The sequence below is a fragment of the Aphelocoma coerulescens genome, chromosome 2 (genome assembly GCF_041296385.1).
Source record: "Aphelocoma coerulescens isolate FSJ_1873_10779 chromosome 2, UR_Acoe_1.0, whole genome shotgun sequence".
Lineage (NCBI taxonomy): Eukaryota > Metazoa > Chordata > Aves > Passeriformes > Corvidae > Aphelocoma > Aphelocoma coerulescens.
The window spans coordinates 66,269,843-66,289,015 of NC_091015.1; the positions used below are offsets into that span (position 1 = coordinate 66,269,843).

At 39.0% G+C, this 19,173-nt stretch overlaps 2 protein-coding genes across 2 annotated transcripts in view; both read left to right on the forward strand.

The window, feature by feature from the left end:
* LOC138105159 (solute carrier family 12 member 7-like) overlaps nucleotides 1-7,784 on the forward strand; it is a 54,254-nt gene extending 46,470 nt beyond the window's left edge. The window contains exons 7-10 of the mRNA XM_069004840.1: nucleotides 2,338-2,512; nucleotides 4,335-4,453; nucleotides 5,120-5,218; nucleotides 7,088-7,784. Of these exons, the coding sequence (XP_068860941.1) occupies nucleotides 2,338-2,512; nucleotides 4,335-4,453; nucleotides 5,120-5,218; nucleotides 7,088-7,211 (517 nt within the window). The 3' untranslated portion in view covers nucleotides 7,212-7,784. The remainder of the gene's footprint in view (nucleotides 1-2,337; nucleotides 2,513-4,334; nucleotides 4,454-5,119; nucleotides 5,219-7,087) is intronic.
* A 4,591-nt stretch (nucleotides 7,785-12,375) lies between these two features.
* LOC138105160 (solute carrier family 12 member 7-like) overlaps nucleotides 12,376-19,173 on the forward strand; it is a 29,493-nt gene continuing 22,695 nt past the window's right edge. The window contains exons 1-2 of the mRNA XM_069004841.1: nucleotides 12,376-12,489; nucleotides 14,671-14,778. Of these exons, the coding sequence (XP_068860942.1) occupies nucleotides 12,376-12,489; nucleotides 14,671-14,778 (222 nt within the window). The remainder of the gene's footprint in view (nucleotides 12,490-14,670; nucleotides 14,779-19,173) is intronic.

Consider the following 19,173-nt stretch of genomic DNA (forward strand, 5'->3'; position numbering starts at 1 on the left):
ATCCCAGAGGGTCATGGTCAGTGGCAGAGTCTAGTTGGAGGCCTGTGTCCCCCAGGGTTCTATACTGGACCAGTAGTATGCCCTTGTGGCCAAGAAGACCAGTGTAATCCTGGGTTGCACTAGGAGGAAGAGCATTGCCAGCAGGTCGAGGGAGGTGATCCTGCCCCTCTACTCAGCCCTGGTGAGGCAGTATTTGGATTGCTGTGTCCATTTCTGGGCTCCTCAGTACATGAGAGACATGGAGTCCCTGGAGGTCCAGTGGAGGGCTATGAAGATGATAAAGGAATTGGAGCATCTCTCTTACGAGGAAAGGCTGAGGGAACTGGGCCTGTTCAGCCTTACGAAGACACAACTGAGAGGGGACCTCATCAATGTATTTAAGTAAGTAAAGGAGGGGTGCCAAGAAGATGGACCTGGGCTCTTGTCAGTGATGCCAGCCAACAGGACAAGAAGCAATGGGCAGAAACTGATGCACAGGAAGTTCCACGTGAATACAAGGATGAACTTCTTTACTGTGCGGGTGACTGAGCACTGAAACAGATTGTCCAGAGAGCTTGTGGAGTCTCCCTCACTGGAGATATTACAGAACTATCTGGATGCAATCCCATGCAATGTGCTCTGGCATAACTCTGCTTGAGCAGAGAGGTTGGATCAGGTGACCCACTGTGGTCCCTTCCAACCTTACTCGTTCTTTGATTCTGTGATTTTCACTTTAAAATTATATTGCCGCATCAGTGAAAATACCTGGTAATTGTTTCTTCAAAGTAAATATAAAAGTCAAATCAAACTGCCTAGGAAATAGTAAATGAATTCTGAAATAAGAAATTAATGCAGAGCTAATATCTATAAACTCACATTTTTTAAATTTACAGGGCAGAGGGGAAGGGAATTTTCCAAGCTGTTATCTATCATTAGAGCAGGTTGCATAGCAGCAAGAGCCTTGAATCCATGAACTTTCATTTACCTTGCTGCCAGTTTTTATGTGGCTGAAATCCATCAGAATAGTAAAGTGTATGGATTTTTAGTCTGGTTTAAAAACTGGGTTTTGAGGCTTTTTTCATTATGATTGTTATGTCTGCAATGGGAAAAAAGTAGGTTGTACATTTTTCTGTTTCTTACATCTCTTCAAGTTATTCCTATCCTGTGTTTAGTTAAAAAAACAGGCATTAGAATTTGAACAAAGAATAAATGTGTAGTTATATAAATCTTGATATAGAAGCACACTATGGGTTTTGTCCTATAATTTTGAGGAGTGTGATTTACATTTTCGTTTCCCCTCTGCTGAAAATATATGTAGTCATGCATCCAAACTTGGGCATAAGCAAGAATTTGAACACTGACTTATTTTATTCACTTTATTGCTGTGTTTCTTGACCCTATTTTAATAGCAGGTCTGAAAAGATAAAAAGCACTTAATTTTTCTTAGTTTTTATCTTTTTTCATTTCTGTAGACTTTTCCTTTTATTTTGGAAAACCTGAACTCATTGGAAAAACATAATAGTGAGATATATATATATATATATATACGGTAGAGATAGCCTTAAAATAAATTTTGGCTGCTTACTAACAACAGTAAGATTGAACTACAAGAACCTTACTTGCTTTTAAAACAAAACTGTCAATTCGAAGGAGGGGTGAGCAAGGAATAACATTTTTGTAGTTTATTCAAGTCATGCCTAAATTAACATTAAGTTAAGTATCAAAAAAAATAGTGGCGGTAGTATTGGATGGGACACTCAGGACTGTGATGAAAGCACCTCTTCCTGACTTCTACCCACTTGTTTGCTGTAGTAAATTAAAAATTGCATCAGGTAGCAAAACAGCCAGAAGATGTGGAAAACTCAAAATCGTTGTGTCTAGTAATTTCTCTGTTTACTTGTTGTCTGTCAGTGTCACACTTTTAAAAGGAAGGGCTAATACTTTTTGTGAATCTCCTGCTTATGCCCCAGGGTATACTTGTATTACTAGTGGAACAGATTTCTGCCATCTAGTTCCTAGCTGTCACAAGAATCTGTAAGATACATATGTACATACTCCTGCTATTGCTGTTAATTCTGAAAAGTTTGCCAAGATATTTGGTAATTGCTACATAACTGCTTAGAGGCAGCACTTAATGTGAAGCAATTTTACTGTCTTTAAAACAGCACGGTAAAGAGAGATTGCTTGGTTGGGAAATCCTATAGTGTGTACTGTAACATAGTGTTTATTGTTAAAAAGTGCTGTTGTCCAAAAACATTGAAATGTGGGTGTTGAAACTATATTAAAAGTTATTTTAATGCTTACTGATTCTTTTTTGTTTTGTTTTAATTATTTTTGTTTCCCCTGTTCTTTCCTAAGGTTTGGAGAAGCAGTTAATGGAAATCTGGTGGTTGGTACACTGGCCTGGCCTTCTCCATGGGTTATTGTGATTGGTTCATTCTTTTCAACATGTGGCGCTGGTCTCCAGAGTCTCACTGGTGCACCCCGGCTGTTGCAGGCCATTGCAAGAGATGGCATTGTACCGTTTATTCAAGTGAGATTTCTTTTGTTCTTGTTGTTACAGTACTTCCAATGTGACTTCTATTTTGACAAAAAAATATGAGGCATTATTTCTGCTGTTCCTGTAGAATGTGAAGAAAAGATTTGGAACTCAGTTCTATTTGTGTAGAATAATAGATCAGGCTATTGTAGGACAAAGTTTGAGCTTCAGTACTTTTGTGCAGTGCAATTTAATTATGTTTGTTCTTACACATGAAAGTTAGTGGTTCCAAACTGAGAATATAGTATTCTATAAATGGAAATAAATGAACTAAGAAGCAACTAATAACTGAAATTCTAGACTCCACGCTGTGTTTACTGCTCGTATTTGTGAACAGTTATTTAATCTCACTATGGAAATGCATAATACTTCTCATATTATGGAGATATAAACCTACTTTTTATTCATTTTTGTAAGGTAAACGAAGTCAGCAAAGATATAACAGTAGAATTCTATCCCACTACTCCAAACATGAAGATTTGTTCCAACACCTCTGTGCATGTTTTAAGAAGAAATAAATCAGATTTTTCTCAAAGTAAGGGAGCTGGCAAACAGAAGATGATGAGAGAATTCTTGCTGGCTGCTTCTGCAAAACCTAAACAACAACACTTGAATTAAAAATTAGTAAATAAGGCTCGGAAAGATAATAGTGTCTGGAGAGTAAAGCTGTGATCTCTATGGTGAAGTTTGGAGTTTGAAAGCTTACCTCAAGACTTGCAAGAGTATCAGTATCTGTAATGGGAAGTAAATACACTAAGTATGCTAGGGTGGAGGGACTGAGTAGTGGTGGAGTTCGATTTGTCAACACAAAGGGGTTATAATGCAATAAGTTGTAAGTGCTGGGTAGTATAGAGAAAGAGAAACAAGAAAAATTTACTTTTGCCTGAAGAAAAAATTTGGTACAGAGAGGGTGACATTATAATTACATGTCTTCAGAGTTAGACTTGAAAGGAGTGAAGAATCAAAAGGAAAAGATTTGTGGTTTGGGAAGTGAGAGAAAGGGAATTGAAGAGAAGCAGTATATTTAAAGAGGGATTTGACACTTGAGGATGCACTTGCAGTTTTGGAGTGATATGGCTACTGCATGGACAATCAAGGAAATGAAAGGAGATTATTATAGAAGCAAGAGTATGACATATTTGAGGAAAAAAAACCAAAATACTTGAAACATGAGTAGAAAAAAGGGGGATTTTAATATAATGGTAGGAAAATTGATGGAGGACAGGAAGCTACAGAAGACAGTATGGAGAATGAATAAGGACTTAATTTCTGTAATTGAATGGAGAAATACAGAAGAGAATAAATACCACTGGAACTTCAGGCAAAGCATTTTGCTATCTGTCACCAGTATAGCTGGATAGAATTCTCCACAAAGGAAATTGCCACATGCAAAATGGTTTTGGGTAGGGCTCTGTGCAGGATCATAGTCTTATCCAAGTCCTCCTTATGTTATTATGTTGATAAGGACTGAATTGACACCTCATTTCTGTGTTACAAAAAATACTGTATTAACTTTTTACTGGGCATAAATTTCTTATCCATATGGTTTTTAATTTATTTAAGAATATTTCAACAACAGCTGCAATTGTACTTTAATGTTATGTAGTCATTGCTTACATTAGTAAGCATATTTAATATTGGAAATATGTGTTCTGCAATTTTAGTTTTGATTTTTCACAGTATAGATTGCATCATTTTCCTTTGTAACCAATGTCTACTTTTAGTTCCAGTTAGAACTAAGTAAGTTAGTTCATGATTTGTACCATGGCTCATAATTGTATAATGAACAGCTTTCCCTAATCTTGAATTGAAATAGATATTTGGTCATGGAAAAGCAAATGGAGAACCAACTTGGGCTCTGCTCCTCACTGCTGGTATTTGTGAAATAGGAATTTTGATAGCCTCATTGGACAGTGTAGCACCAATTCTTTCAATGTAAGTATGAGTGTGGTGTTTTGTGTTCTTAAGTTAAATAGTATTTTATTTTTAAATTAAGTAGGTAATTATTTTTCTTTTTGAAATAATACGTTAGACTTTGTTTTCTAGCAAATTGTATTTCTATTTGATCCCACAGATAATATAAAACAACAAAATGTTTTGGTTGAACTGATTTCTAGGCCCAAAAAATTTTTTCCATGACAGAGGTCTTGAATGCTAATAAAAGTATGTTCCACTTTTAAAAAAACTTGGATTTTCAAATAACAATTACTGCTATTTAAGTAAAGTGCATCTAACAGAGACAGAAAAAACAATTCAACATTTTAGAATATGAATAGAATTTTATTTTATTGACATTGTCCAGAACATGATACCATCTGAGCTACTATAGAAAGAGAAAATCAACTCTGTCCCAGCCAAAAATGATACACCATGATTGTCAGTTATTTGCTGCATTTGTTTCCAAAATACATGTGATACCATATTTTGAGGCCTAATATTCTATAAGTAATCTTAATGTATGTCTTGTGTTCTCTTGGCCACTGTAAACACAGTGCACAGGAAAATGGATCCATTTCTTCCCTTTTTTGGATTCTGTTTACATTTTAAAGCACATTTGTCTAGTACATTTCTTATTAGAAAATGCTCTTCCTTTCTTAACAGGTTTTTCCTTATGTGCTATATGTTTGTAAATCTGGCTTGCGCAGTTCAGACACTTTTGCGAACTCCCAACTGGAGACCTCGTTTCAAGTATTACCACTGGTAGGGAATATTTCTTCATTCAAAAGGGTTAAAACTAACTATACACCCTAAATTGTTGATTTTATTGCAATAATAAAACAAAATCTCCTTTCTGACCTAAATGAGTTAGAGCATAATTTTTTTTCATGTGTTTGGAATAGCACCATAGTAATAACATTAGCCACATGTTTTCATGATCAGTGTAGCTGGTTTGGAAAGGGGTTACAGGATGACATTTTATTCTGCTTATAAGCCAAGAGATCTTCTGTGTGAAAATGGGGATGAAAAACCATAAAATCTGAATTGTGTATATACTTAAGGAGAACTGGTAAAAGTGTTCAGGAAGGTTAGGACAATTTTGATTTTGGTTGTGCAAAAAAATATACAAACCCAAAACTTCTACAGAAAAAAAATCTCTTTCAATATACATCAGTTGGCTCATTGATTATGTGATGACTGGTTTTAAAATATGCTTTGGACATAGCATTTGGTAACTGAAGTCAACCTTTTAAAAAGTGAGTAAAGATCAATAACACAAAAGGTGAAAGTGTGGGGTTTTTGTCTAGTCTTTTTTAATTATGTTAAGAGTTTAAACATTTCAAACTAAGATTGGGAAACTGCTTTATTTTTTTTTTAACTGTATGTTAAAAGTACATAATTTAATTTAAAGTAATTCTATTGAGAAATTTTACTGCTAATATAACCTTAAATACTAGAGCATTTAGTAGATAAGCTGCTGTGATTTTAGGATGTAAGAGCTGCTTATGATTTTTCCTTTCAAAGAGTTGAGTGAAAATGGAATGTTGCAGTTTTAGCTTTGAAAAAACTTGTTGAATCTGCTCCGTAGTTACATACTAGTTTGACACCTAACCCTCCAGATACATGCATTTGGCAACAATTCATTTTTATATTTTTCTCAGAGACATCCGTGAGGCAGCTGATTCACTGTGTGACTACTTCTAGCCAAAGCAGGTGTTGGAATGTTCAGCTGCAATTGGGATGGCATTTTGTTTTTTGAGCGAAAGTAGAGTCTTAGGTTAATTCAGACATAAAAGAGCGGCTATTATTTATTTAGACTAACTACAAGACTGCTGTGCTCAGAACTGGTAGAAAGCATTCCCTTAGTTTAAAATTTAACTCAATGTACTAAAGAAGCAAACTAAAGGTACCAAACCAAACTTGGGTCTATTGACACTCTGTCGATATAGTCAAAGCTAACTCTAATTTGGAAATTGGGTGAAAATGAATTTGGGAGGTTGTATGTGACTAAAAGTATACACAAAACTGTCCATTTTGAAATTATTTACATCTATACTTGATAATAAGTGTGGGCAAACCAGGCATACAGACTTAAGTCTGGCAATACTTCTGTAATTTTTTCAGCTTAGTCATTCTTTCTTTATAACTTTTAGAAGACTGTTTTCTGTATTCTACTGACTTGTGTTATTGCTGGAGAGACAGACCACAACAGAAGTGAGGAATAGAATTGATGAGTCAAATTGAATTTAAACTAATCAACTATTTTGGTGGAAGTAACAAAGTTGTTTATTACTGTTAGAATTTTTTTAGCATAAATTCAAATCAACAGTAATAAGTGATAATATGTTTTGAAACAGACCTTACTTGGAGGTATTGATAAAGTTTCAACACTGACAAATGTAATAAATATATTATTATATCTAATTCAGATGTATTATTTATGTCACACAAAGGTTCGGAATGCAGTTTTTTCTTATAAGCTCAAATTGGGACAATGTATTTTTGCTTTTATAGTAGCTAAAAAATAGCCTTTGAAGGAAGAAAGGCCTTTCTGGAAGTTATATAAGAAATTATTTTTGTAGAACATTTGCATGCCTATTTAAAAAAATGGAAAAAAATGGTTTCTTTTAGGACTCTTTCATTCCTGGGGATGAGTTTATGTCTTGCCTTGATGTTCATTTGCTCTTGGTACTATGCTTTGATTGCCATGCTAATCGCAGGATGTATATACAAATACATAGAATATAGAGGGTAAGACCATATATCTTATTTATTCTATATTTAATATCTTTACCACTCAGCAAAAAGCTGTTTTATATGAAAGAGATACAACTGAAGTAATAAAGTTCAGAATATTCTTTGAAACAAGGTAAGATCCTATCTCTGTTAAGGCTTGTAAGTTTTCAGATTTGAATTTCTCTGGAAGCTCTGTTCCAAACTTTTCAACGGCCAGAACTGATAGAAATAAGAACCAATAAGTCTGGGAAACTCTCATTGGAGCAGAGATGATGGTGTAAACTTTTGGCACTTCATGAACATTACCTCTCAATATCAAGCAGCAACTATTACAGAACTGTAAATTATTATTACCTTGTGAAGAAGCTCAAACTCTACTTTTTTTTGGTGTGTGGACTTGATTACTTTCTAGAATTAATCTTTAAATTGCAACATACTTTGCACTGTATGCATTTGTCAAGAGATACCTGTAGGACATGCTGAGCAACGATGAGTCTTAAAGAGCATGCTGTGTTCATAAAAAAAACTTCAAAAAACTAAACCAGCAAACAACACAAAAAAACTCCCCAACTAAACAACATATACAAACACTACAGGAAATTATGATCAGTAAATGTGCATGCTATCCCTTTCTAAGGAAAGATACCTTATGCTGAAAGAAAATAGTAAGATCTTGGAGCAGGAAATTGAAGCTAGGCCACTTGTTTTGATGAGTGATTAAGCACAGCTCTTAAGTGGATCAGCCGGTATAAACTGCTCCACCCTGTGGATTCTCCATCTTTTAATATCTCCATTTCCAGATTAGTTGCTTTCCTGGATTTTAACATCTCAATTTACTGCAGTAATGATAAGGAAATTGATTTCCCAATTTTAGTGAGGAAGTCAGATTAGATGGTAGCAGTTCTGCTTGCCTGTATGTATATAGGCGCATACATAAAATTATGTGTAATTCCAAACTCGTATATAGGTTCTACAAATGTTGGCACATACCAGGACATCTACCTTGTTGAAGGAGATGCTTTGCTAGAGGTAGCAAAGTTCAGAGAGAATTCATGAGGGAAAATTGGAGGGAGGGTGGGCAAGGGAGATGGACCCCTTGCCATTGTAGAATCCATTCTTCTGACCACCCTAACCCTAACCCTAACCCAAACCCTAACCCTAACCCTAACCCAAACCCTAACCCTAACCCTAACCCAACCCTAACCCTAACCCTAACCCTAACCCTAACCCTAACCCAAACCCTAACCCTAACCCTAACCCAACCCTAACCCTAACCCTAACCCTAACCCTAACCCTAACCCTAAACCCTAACCCTAACCCTAACCCTAACCCAAACCCTAACCGAAACCCTAACCCTAACCCTAACCCTAACCCTAACCCTAACCCTAACCCTAACCCTAACCCTAACCCTAACCCTAACCCTAACCCAAACCCTAACCCTAACCCTAACCCTAACCCTAACCCAACCCTAACCCTAACCCTAACCCTAACCCTAACCCTAACCCTAACCCTAACCCCAAACCCTAACCCTAACCCTAACCCTAACCCTAACCCTAACCCTAACCCTAACCCTAACCCTAACCCTAACCCTAACCCTAACCCTAACCCTAACCCTAACCCTAACCCTAAACCCTAACCCTAACCCTAACCCTAACCCAAACCCTAACCCTAACCCTAACCCTAACCCTAACCCTAACCCTAACCCAAACCCTAACCCTAACCCTAACCCTAACCCTAACCCTAACCCTAACCCAAACCCTAACCCTAACCCTAACCCTAACCCTAACCCAACCCTAACCCTAACCCTAACCCTAACCCTAACCCTAACCCTAACCCTAACCCTAACCCAAACCCTAACCCTAACCCTAACCCTAGCCCTAACCCTAACCCTAACCCTAACCCTAACCCTAACCCAAACCCTAACCCTAACCCTAACCCTAACCCTAACCCTAACCCTAACCCTAACCCTAAGCCCAAACCCTAACCCTAACCCTAACCCTAACCCTAAACCCTAACCCTAACCCTAACCCTAACCCTAACCCTAACCCTAACCCAAACCCTAACCCTAACCCTAACCCTAACCCTAACCCTAACCCTAACCCTAACCCTAACCCTAACCCTAACCCTAACCCTAACCCTAACCCTAACTCCTCAGCAGGTGTCATCTTTTCCTCCTCTGATGTTAGTATGAAATTTTCAACTTTGGACTAGTTTGTGATGACTTCCAAGATCCCTGTGTAATTGGGGTTTCCTCTTCAAGCTTGCTGTGTGATCAGCGTGACCCACTTACTCCATGTAACGTCAGTGGCATGATGTATGGAAAGGATTCTCCCTTTGAATATCTAGTCCAGCACTGGCATTCAGGATGCCAGGAGGAGCTGTACTTTAGTGCCAATCACTTCTGAAGAAGCTTGAATCCCTTTATAATATCCAGTTATAATGCCAGTAGCCCTTTTTCAGATGATCTTCATGTTGTTGGAGTCAGATATCTGCCTGAAGCACTGTTTGTTCTCCTTTCATTGACATCAGTGCCAATGAGTTGGCATACAATGATGGCATACACTGTACAAATTTCTGCCATGTGGATTGTGTACAATGAGCCTCATCTGGATCTACAGGGGACTGTTTGTTATTTGAATCCCTATGGATTACCTTCAGCACAGCTAATTCTCTCAGGTACTGGATACCTTTCTCCATGGTGGTCCACCTGCTTGGGCGCAGTGCTAGGTCATCCTTGTGAAAATACCTTTCCTTCATGCTTGACAGCAGTTGCCTCCAGAGGCTGCGTTTCTGTCTTCTTCCCAATCCCCTTGCCAGTGCTGGCATCCCAAGTCTGGGATCCCAGTTGCTTGGCTTCACTACCATGTAGTTGCACATCAGCAGCAATATCCCAGCATCAGAGCAGCTAAGTCACTAGGGGCTCACCCAACTGGTGGCTGAAATTTTTTTTGCAGCTCTCACAGCTCACCTGGAGATAGGGATTGGGTGATTATCTCTGGTCCTGCCTGTTCCTCCTCTTGTGAGGGCCTGCCTTCCTCTTCATACCTCACTAAGTGAACTGATTTTGTCTTGGATTTCTTTTTCTATATAGGGGCAACTGCTACTGGCACAGGTTGTTCCTCTGGTTCAGCTGCAGTTTGAGTGGCTACAGTGCCTGTCAGTCTGCTTTCCTCCTCTTCCCCCTGAGACTGCTTTCTAGTATCAAGGAATGCACAGTAAATAGTAGCCAGGGCCCAGCACGCTGCAAAACTTCACACCTCCCTGGAATTGCTGCAGCATTTTTCCTTCAAGTATTCTGTCACTTTACCAGGGTCCTGTAGTTGTTCAGGAGTGACGTTCCAAACCATTGGAGCACAATAATCCTTCAAAAGCTGGCCCATTTTCTCCCACCTTCCATGTCACTCATGACCCTTGGGGCAGATCTCTGAATAACGTCCCTAGAAAACTCCTTCACTCTAAACATGGTGTAGACTGAGGACACATGGCAGGCTTACGACCAAAAATATTATTTCCTTAACATCTAAACAGAATTCAGATTCTCAAAATGTAACAGGCTGAAGGGCGTGGAAAAGGCCAGGAAAAGGGGGTGAAAAGCTGGGGAAAATCATCCTCCCCTGATCTCCCCACAGAGGGTGTATGATTAATAAACATGCAAAGGTAGTGCTCAAGGTTAAGAGTCGGAGAGCAACATTCAAGATACATCCCAAATGACCCTTGACGTTATCATGTCATAAATTGACATCCCAGGGTACATCAGCAAAGAAATCCTGATCCCTCTTGCTACTCTGAAAAATATCATGAGGAGTGCACACAGGAATATATACAGGCTTAGGTAAGACTCCCACATAAACTGACCATGCAACACTGTGACCAGTGGCTCTATACCTAAAATAAAAAATGCCTGGATCAAATTTGTTTCCAACCCGCTCTGGGCAGTCTGTTGTTATCTCAACCCATTGTGCCTTACCTCAGATACCAAATAAAGACTTCTGTGGTTTAGGAATAGTACTCCCCAGTTAAGTGTTCCCACTAACACACTCCAAACCATGCTGCCACTCGCTCACTTTTCCTCTTCCCCTGTGGCTGGTTGGAGAGGAGAATTGGAGGCACAAAAGGTAAAGATAAGAGGTTAAGAACAAGATACTGGATACAGCAACAATGTTAATAACAAAAAGCATACGAAAGAGAGAATGATGCACATGCAAAAATGCTCACCATGGAGCTCCACCTGATTGCAGCCATGCCACCACAACTGTTACAGTGGGGATACTGTAACACGCCTATATCAAACCAGGAGTCCTGTGGAAAAGAAATATATATAGACGGATTCTTGATAGATGTTTCAGAGAGATGTTTATTTCCCCAGCCGCATGGCCGGGCTCTGCCGAGGAACTGTTACAGTCACGGGACCAAGGGTCCTTGCCCGCGCAGGAAACACAAACCAACCAATGGGGAACGAGGCTGACCAGGGGCAGGGAACCCCCGTGTCTCCCCTTAGGGCTACATGGCGGGGGGAGGAGACCCCGACACACAACCACTCCCTTTGCCTTGGAACTGGTGCCACCCAACCACTCCCTCCACCTTGGAATCAGCACCATGTTTATTTGACCAGAAGGAACCCCTTCTCTTGGGAAAATACTCCCCCTTGCTTCCAGCAATGGCATGAAGTGGTGTAGAATAACCGCTGGAACCAAGACACCCAGGTCTTTTGCCAAGACACCTAGGATATTCCTCTTTTGCCTCAGCAAAATCTGGGAGGGTTGAAACTTTTGAATTATAAACAAAAGCAAAATCTGTAAATGAAAACTAGGAGTTCTTGATTAAATGTCTTGTTTTCCCTTACAGATACTGTACGAGAAACAACTGCAGCTCAACAAGCACTTTTGGTGGCTAAAAACATTGACTTATTTCCAACAAATCAAGAACGTTTTACTGAAGGAAATACAGATGTGTGGTGGATTGTTCATGATGGTGGTATGCTGATGTTGCTGCCTTTTCTCCTTCGACAGCACAAGGCAAGGACAACAGAAAATGGCTGGGATTTAGTTTTCTAGCACTGAATGGTTCTAAGCATATCTAATTCAATACTCCTTCACGTTGTTCAAATTATGCATGGTAGTAGCAATCACCGTGTTACAAACTGTTATAATGTATCTTTTTGGTAGGTTTGGAGAAAATGTAAAATGCGTATCTTCACCGTCGCTCAAATGGATGATAATAGTATTCAAATGAAGAAGGATCTTCAGATGTTCTTATACCATCTTAGACTGAATGCTCAAGTGGAAGTTGTTGAAATGGTTTGTTACTAAATATTTTTAAGGTGATACTGGGACTAAACTTGGGAAAACAGATTTAGCTTTTTTCAAATAAAGAGACATTAGCCCAAATACAGAAATTGAAAGATTCCAGACCCACAGAGAACAAGAAGATAAGCATCGTTGTCTTACCGTGTTACAATGCTAGTGTACATGGTGGTGAGTTTAATGGGTTTGTCAAGCAGAGTTTGAGATGTTTGATGTGTTAATTCTTACTTTATTTATGAGGACTAGTCCATAGAGCTGGTTCATTCAGGAAGGAAAAAGCTTGACTTTTTAGCAAGCAGTGAAATGGAAGGCTGAATGTGCTTAATCTAATAAGCTATGACAGATGGTATGGGACAGGATGAACTTGTCCATGTCTCTAACTGCTGGAAGAATACCTCTCTGGAATAAGGAATTCCTAGTCTCAAATGAGAGTTGTTTTTGGCATCACCAGCCTCAGCCAGCACTGAACAGCAAGACAGTATAGCTACAGTTTCACAAGTCAAGGTAGTGACAAAATGAATTTTGTAACTTTTTTCCTTTTCTAAATGTGGGTCATAAACTGTTTAAGAGGAAAGGACTAAAGCTATACTCTGTCTAGGTCCACTTTTTTTGGAAACTAAGGATGTAATTTCCAGCACTAAAAGGTGACTAGCATAATGCCCAAAGTAAGGCGCATGGAAAAAAAAAACCAACCAAAACTTCTGCTCATTCTGAAGTGGGATGAAGATGAGTAAACTGGTTCAAAACTTCTACCACCACTAGTTTCTAGAATCACCAGAACTTATTAAAAAGATTTATCATGCTAATCAATCATAAAACAATTTTAGGAATTGTTTTAATTACTTAGGAAAAATTTACATGTGAAAGATTTACTATTCTTTGCTTAGACTACTAAATATGAAAGTCTAAAAAGCTGTGGCATGTACAGTTGAATGAACACAGAGTGCCATAAAAAGGCTCAGCCTTGGTTGGATTTTGAGCAGAAGACAGTATAGAAAGTTGTGCTGGTTTCAGCTGGGGTAGAGTTAATTTTTTTCATGGTGGCTGGTATGGGGCTGTGTTTTGGATTTGTTCTTGATTAAATGTCAGGGTTGGTAATATAGAGATGTTTTTGTTATTGTTGAGCAGGGATTACACAGAGCCAAGATCTTTTCTTCTTTTTGTACTGCCACACTGACAAGGAAGTTAGGGGAGGTTGGGAGGAGACACTGTTGGGACAGATGATCCAAACTGACTAAAGGGATATTCCAGACCATATGACATCATGCTCAATATATAAGGTGGGGAGAAGAGGGAGGAAGGGGGGAATGTTTGCAGTGATGCAGTTTGTCTTCCCAAGTAACCATTATGCATGATGGGGACCTGCCCATGGGAAGCATTGAATTAATTCCTTGTTTTGCTTTGCTTGTGTGCACAGTTTTTGCTTTTCCTATTAAACTGTCTTTATCTCAACTAATGAGTTCTCTAGCTTTTATCCCTCTGATTCTCTCCCAAATCCACTTGTGAGGGAGTGAGTGAGAGTCTGCATGAGCCTTGGTTGCTGGCTAGTGTTAAACCACTACAGAAATACAATTTATTCTTTTCTGCTGTGGGTAATATTTAATTCTGGGAATCTTCCAGAGGATAAGAGATACCTTACAAGTCAGTGACAACACAGGTGACTGCTGTAGATTTTTGTGTTGCATTTTAGTTTTGAGCCAATGTGAGAATATATTTCAGAATTTTTTCCTAATGGCTTCTGTTTATGGACATTTCTCACTGATGCAAGGATAATGTGTTATTTGTGCCTCTGGACAGTTTTTAAGCAAACAAGTGTACACACATGCTTAGGTGGAGGCAATGCAGGCCCAGTTTAAATAACTGCTTTCAACTCTCACTTCGGCAGCCTAGTTGGAACAGAATAGTGGAAAGTCTGTTCCAAGTACCTAAAATTTAGATAAAACAACAATAGTATTGTTACAGTAGGATAGGTCACTGTATGAAATTGCTGTTCGAAGATTAAGTTTTAAGAATGAGGACAGAAGTGATTGATAAATTATATGCTTAGGATTACTCTATTGCCATGAAAACATCCAGGACCACTGAATGAATACAGGTATGAGATACACTGTCTAAATGTTGTTCTTCCAAGTAGTACTTTTCTTCTGGTGTTTCTAATGCCAATTTATTTTGCAGTTTGAAAATGATATTTCTGCGTTCACGTATGAGAAGACACTTATGATGGAACAGCGATCTCAGATGCTAAAACAGATGCAGCTATCAAAGAATGAGAGGGAAAGGGAGGTAGGAACTTTGACTTGACAAGATGTTCTGTGAAAAATCTGAAAGTACTATCTTTGGGCTGTGGCTTCTTATCAGTTTCTAACTAGTTAAGAACTTTCGTAACTGCATTCTGTGTTTCTCTACAACCAGTTTTACTTGTGTGCCAGTTTGGACAAATTTGGAAATATATCCTCTGAGAGAAGGCAGGTTACAACCACCCCTCCCCCCACCAGGCTCAGGAAAAAACTAATTTTCCTCGAAGAAAGTGAAAGAGATAAAAACTATTTATTTAACAAACACACCAGAGAGGATAATAATGCTAAATAGTAAAACCTCTTACTGTGGAGAAAAAAACCTGGGAAAATTTCAGAGTCCTTCCATAGGTAGACTCTCTCTTCCTCCTCAAAGCTGGGACAGGGTGGGGCCCCCTCCTCTAGGGCCTCCACTTCTGTGGAAAAGGTCCCGATGTGTTCTGATGTTGAAACAGTCCAAAAAAGAAGGGGAAAAAAAACCAAAGTCCCAGGAAAGCAAAGTTCAACTCTCTGTCTCTCTTTCTGGAGAAAAAGTAGCTGAAAACTGGCTGAAAACTGGCTCTGAAAGCAAGCAGAGTGCTTCCCTCCACTCTCCCTCTGCTGCCGCAGCTGAACACAGAGAACTGTCTCTATCTCTGCGTCCTTGAAACAAACTGTAAACTGCTTTGAAGAGTTTGCTCATTTTTTTTTTCTCTTCCCCCTCTCAGGCTCAGTTTAAAGGCATAGAAAGGCACGAAATTATTTTCTGGGCATAGGGCAGAGATATGGGATACAACATCATAAAGTCACCCCAAGACAACTTTCAAGGTTAAAGTTACGTGGGAAAAGAAATAATTTTTTATTTAAACAGATTTGAAGAGTTTTCCGGTTCTTGTTGAGTGCAAGTGTTAATTAGCAAAACATTTGAGCATCAGTGTGGAATATATTCACAGCCTTTCCAAACTTGGCATCAGTAGATAAGATTCATGATTATACAACTGGACTGATTAGCTTTGATTGTGATTTGGTTTTAGGATTATAGAATAATTTAGATTGAAAAAGACCTTTAACCTAACACTGCCACATCCACCACTAAACCATGTCCCTAAGTGCCATATCTACATGTTGTTTAAATACCTCCAGTACCTCAACTTCAGCCACCTCCCAGGACAGCCCATTCAAATGCTTGATAACCCTATCCGTGAAGAAATTTTTCCTAATGTTCTATCTAAACTTCCTCTGGTACTACTTAAGGCCATTTCCTCTTGTCCTGTTACTTATTACTGGGGAAAAGAGACCAATCCCCACCTCACTACAACTGTCTTCCAGGTAGTTGAATAGAATGAGAAAGACCTTCCTGAGCCTCCTTTTCTCCATGTTAGAGAAGCCTACCTCCCTCAGCCACTCCTCATATAACTTACAAATACACCATATTACACAATATAATACAAATCTGTTCAAATCGCACTGAATATTTTTTTTAGTTTCTGCATTATTTTGAATGTTTTATGAATCAACTGATTTCTTTCTGGAAGGAAACTTAGGCCAACAAACTATAATCCTGTAGTATCAATATGGAAATGCTGTTTTTGCTGCTCCCCTATCCTTACTATTTTGCATATTTAGTAACAAGCTTCGTTCAGCTGTAATTTTATGAATATTTGTAACTTATAAGTCCTTTCCTTTTGGCTTGTGCTTCTACCCCCTCATATATTCTGCTAACTCTTTCAGTATTATCAAGATTTTTTAGTGATGTAGAAGGTAGTGAATTCTCTGGCTTTGCCATCACAAAAATTATTTCCATCCCACGGCAAATAAGAGAACTCTACTGTGTTTAATTGCTCATTTGTAAAACAGCTAGATTGTTTTTCTTGTGGCTTTTCTTTTTTGATGTTAATCGTACAAGTCCAAGCAGTTTGGGGTTTTAATGGTTTTTTTCCTTTTATTTCTCCTCTTCTCTCTATTCATTTTTCCACCTCACAGGATTTTTTAAAGATTCCTAAAGATGCCTGCTATTATTACAATGATGTGATACTGTAAATCCTCTTTCTTATCCATGTCATGGTAGTTTTCTTTCAATTTGAGCCTGCCTAACATATTTTCAGTAACAAACCAAACTTTTCTGTACATCCTATTCAGTCTTACTGTTTCTTTATTGAACAGTAGTATCTTTCAAGTGGAGTTTGAGTGATTTATCTATTGGAGATTCTGAAGGATTTAACTTCCACATGAATAATGCTCTGTAGTCTATGGCATATCAACTGCGGAGGAGATGAAAGAATTTCTCCTCAGCTCTGAGCTGGTTGGAATCTGGACTATACTTCAGAGTTGTTTGCTTGGAAGTTTTTATTTCTTTCTATTCCCTCCATATAATTTTCTTTATTACTCACTTTTATCTGAACTTTACCATCACCGTTATAGCTTCAGTTTCTTCCTTCTTATCAAGCAGGGTAAAACCTGAGTGTATTAGTTTAAAAAAACAGTCTAGTTTTTTGTGGGCAGGAGAAAGCTGCTCAAAGCTTCTACTATGTCTGGCACAGAGCCAAGCGCTGAAGGCTCTGACAATGGGCAGGTGCTGTGACCAGCACTGGGAATGCCCGTGCAGCTGGGGTGGCATGGCCAAAAATGTGCAGCCAGAGCCCTCCTGGGGCCAGGGGAGGCTGCACGGCTGGGGCCCTCCCAAGGCCGAAGCCCTCCTGAGGGCAGGAGCAACGTGCCCAGGGCCACCCATGTGGTGCCGGCAGGGACCACGTGGCCAACGACAAAAACATGGCAAACAATTCCCCGACATGGAACACAGTCGAGATCAACCTTTTTGGCATAGCGAAGCTCAATAAGAACTTTTCAATTGATAAAACTTGAGAACAATACTACCTATGGACAAAAATTTTCTTCTGAGTCAGAGAAGAGGAAAAGTGAGGACATGTGAGGAGAACCAACATGGCAGCACCGAGGTCAGTGAAAGGAGGGAGGAGAAGGAAGTGCTTCGGGCATAGGAGCTGAGATTCTTCTGCAAGCTGTGGTGAGGACTATGATACAACAAATTATTTCCCTGTAATTCATGAAGTGCATGGGGGGGGATGCAGAGATCCACGCTCAGCCCATGAGGAAAAGTGCTCATGCTGGAGCACGTGGATGCTGAAAAGCTGTAATCTAGTGAGGAACTCGAAGAGAGAGAGAAGACCCTTTCTTCCAGAGATAGAGAGCCCTTGCTTCCAAACTAGAACAGCTTATCCTTAAAAGACTAAACCCCATGAACTAAAATGACCCACGATGTGCAGCATTGGGAAGACTGCACCGTTCGTGGGAGGGAGCCATGTTACAACAGGTCGGATGGGCTGCTATTTGTGAATGTTAAAACCATGCTGGAGAAGTTCACAGAGAACTATCCCCATGGGAAGGATCCCACGGCACAGCAGAAGAAGGAAACTCCTTTCCTTAAGCGTACTGAAGGAAGATTTTTAGGAAGTGACAAAGACTGACCAAAACCCCATGTTTTTGTCTCCTTGCACAGTCAGTGTGAAAGAGGGAGGGATTGGGAAGGAAAGGTGTTTTAAAGGTTTATTTTAGTTCTCATTACTTTTTACTTTTAATTCTGTTAACAATAAGTCTTCTTTATACTGTTTGAGTTTTGAACCTGTTTTGCCTTAGTTTTTCCCCTAATCCTTATCTCACTCATGAAGTTTTTGTTTTAATTTCCCCTCCTCTGCTCAGCTATAGCAGAGGAAAATAAGTGGATAGTTTTTTGTGAGTGCCTGGCTTCTAGTCAGTGTCAAAACCCCAACAATTTTGGTGGAGACATTCAAAATATCACTGAATTTATTTCAGGGTCTGAAGTAAAACCCTTGATAATTCCAAGAACCCCTAGTATTTACTGACTTGTCCAAGATTAAAAGTCATACCTATGTATTGTTTCTGATCAGGATATCTAAATCTACCTTGTTCTTTTGTATTTTCATAAGAAAATGTGGATAATTTTTGTCCTCTGGAGCTACAAGATGAGTAGATGTACTCAGTGTACATCAGATGTACTCAGGCCTATTCTTACTCTGATCATCTTTCCTTAAATGAGCTGAGCCATTCTTTTCATGTTTTTGCTGACCTCCAAAACATTTCATTTATTAGTATCTCTAGTTCAAATTAGCATTGCTTTTCTTTTTATTGTCTGTCTCCAGGCATTCAAATATAACCTGGTATTCCAGCTTTGAATGGTGAGTGTAATTTGGTTTCCTGTTACCACAAAGATTAGTACTTTAACCTCACTTTAACCTGAAGTGGATGCCTTCAAATGAAGCCAAGACCTTCTCAAAGAGGTGCATTTGGTTTTGTACAGTGTTCTTTTGCTGTTTCATAGGCCTGCTTTTGTCCCTGAGCAATCACCCTCACCCTTCCTTCTTCTGTCACT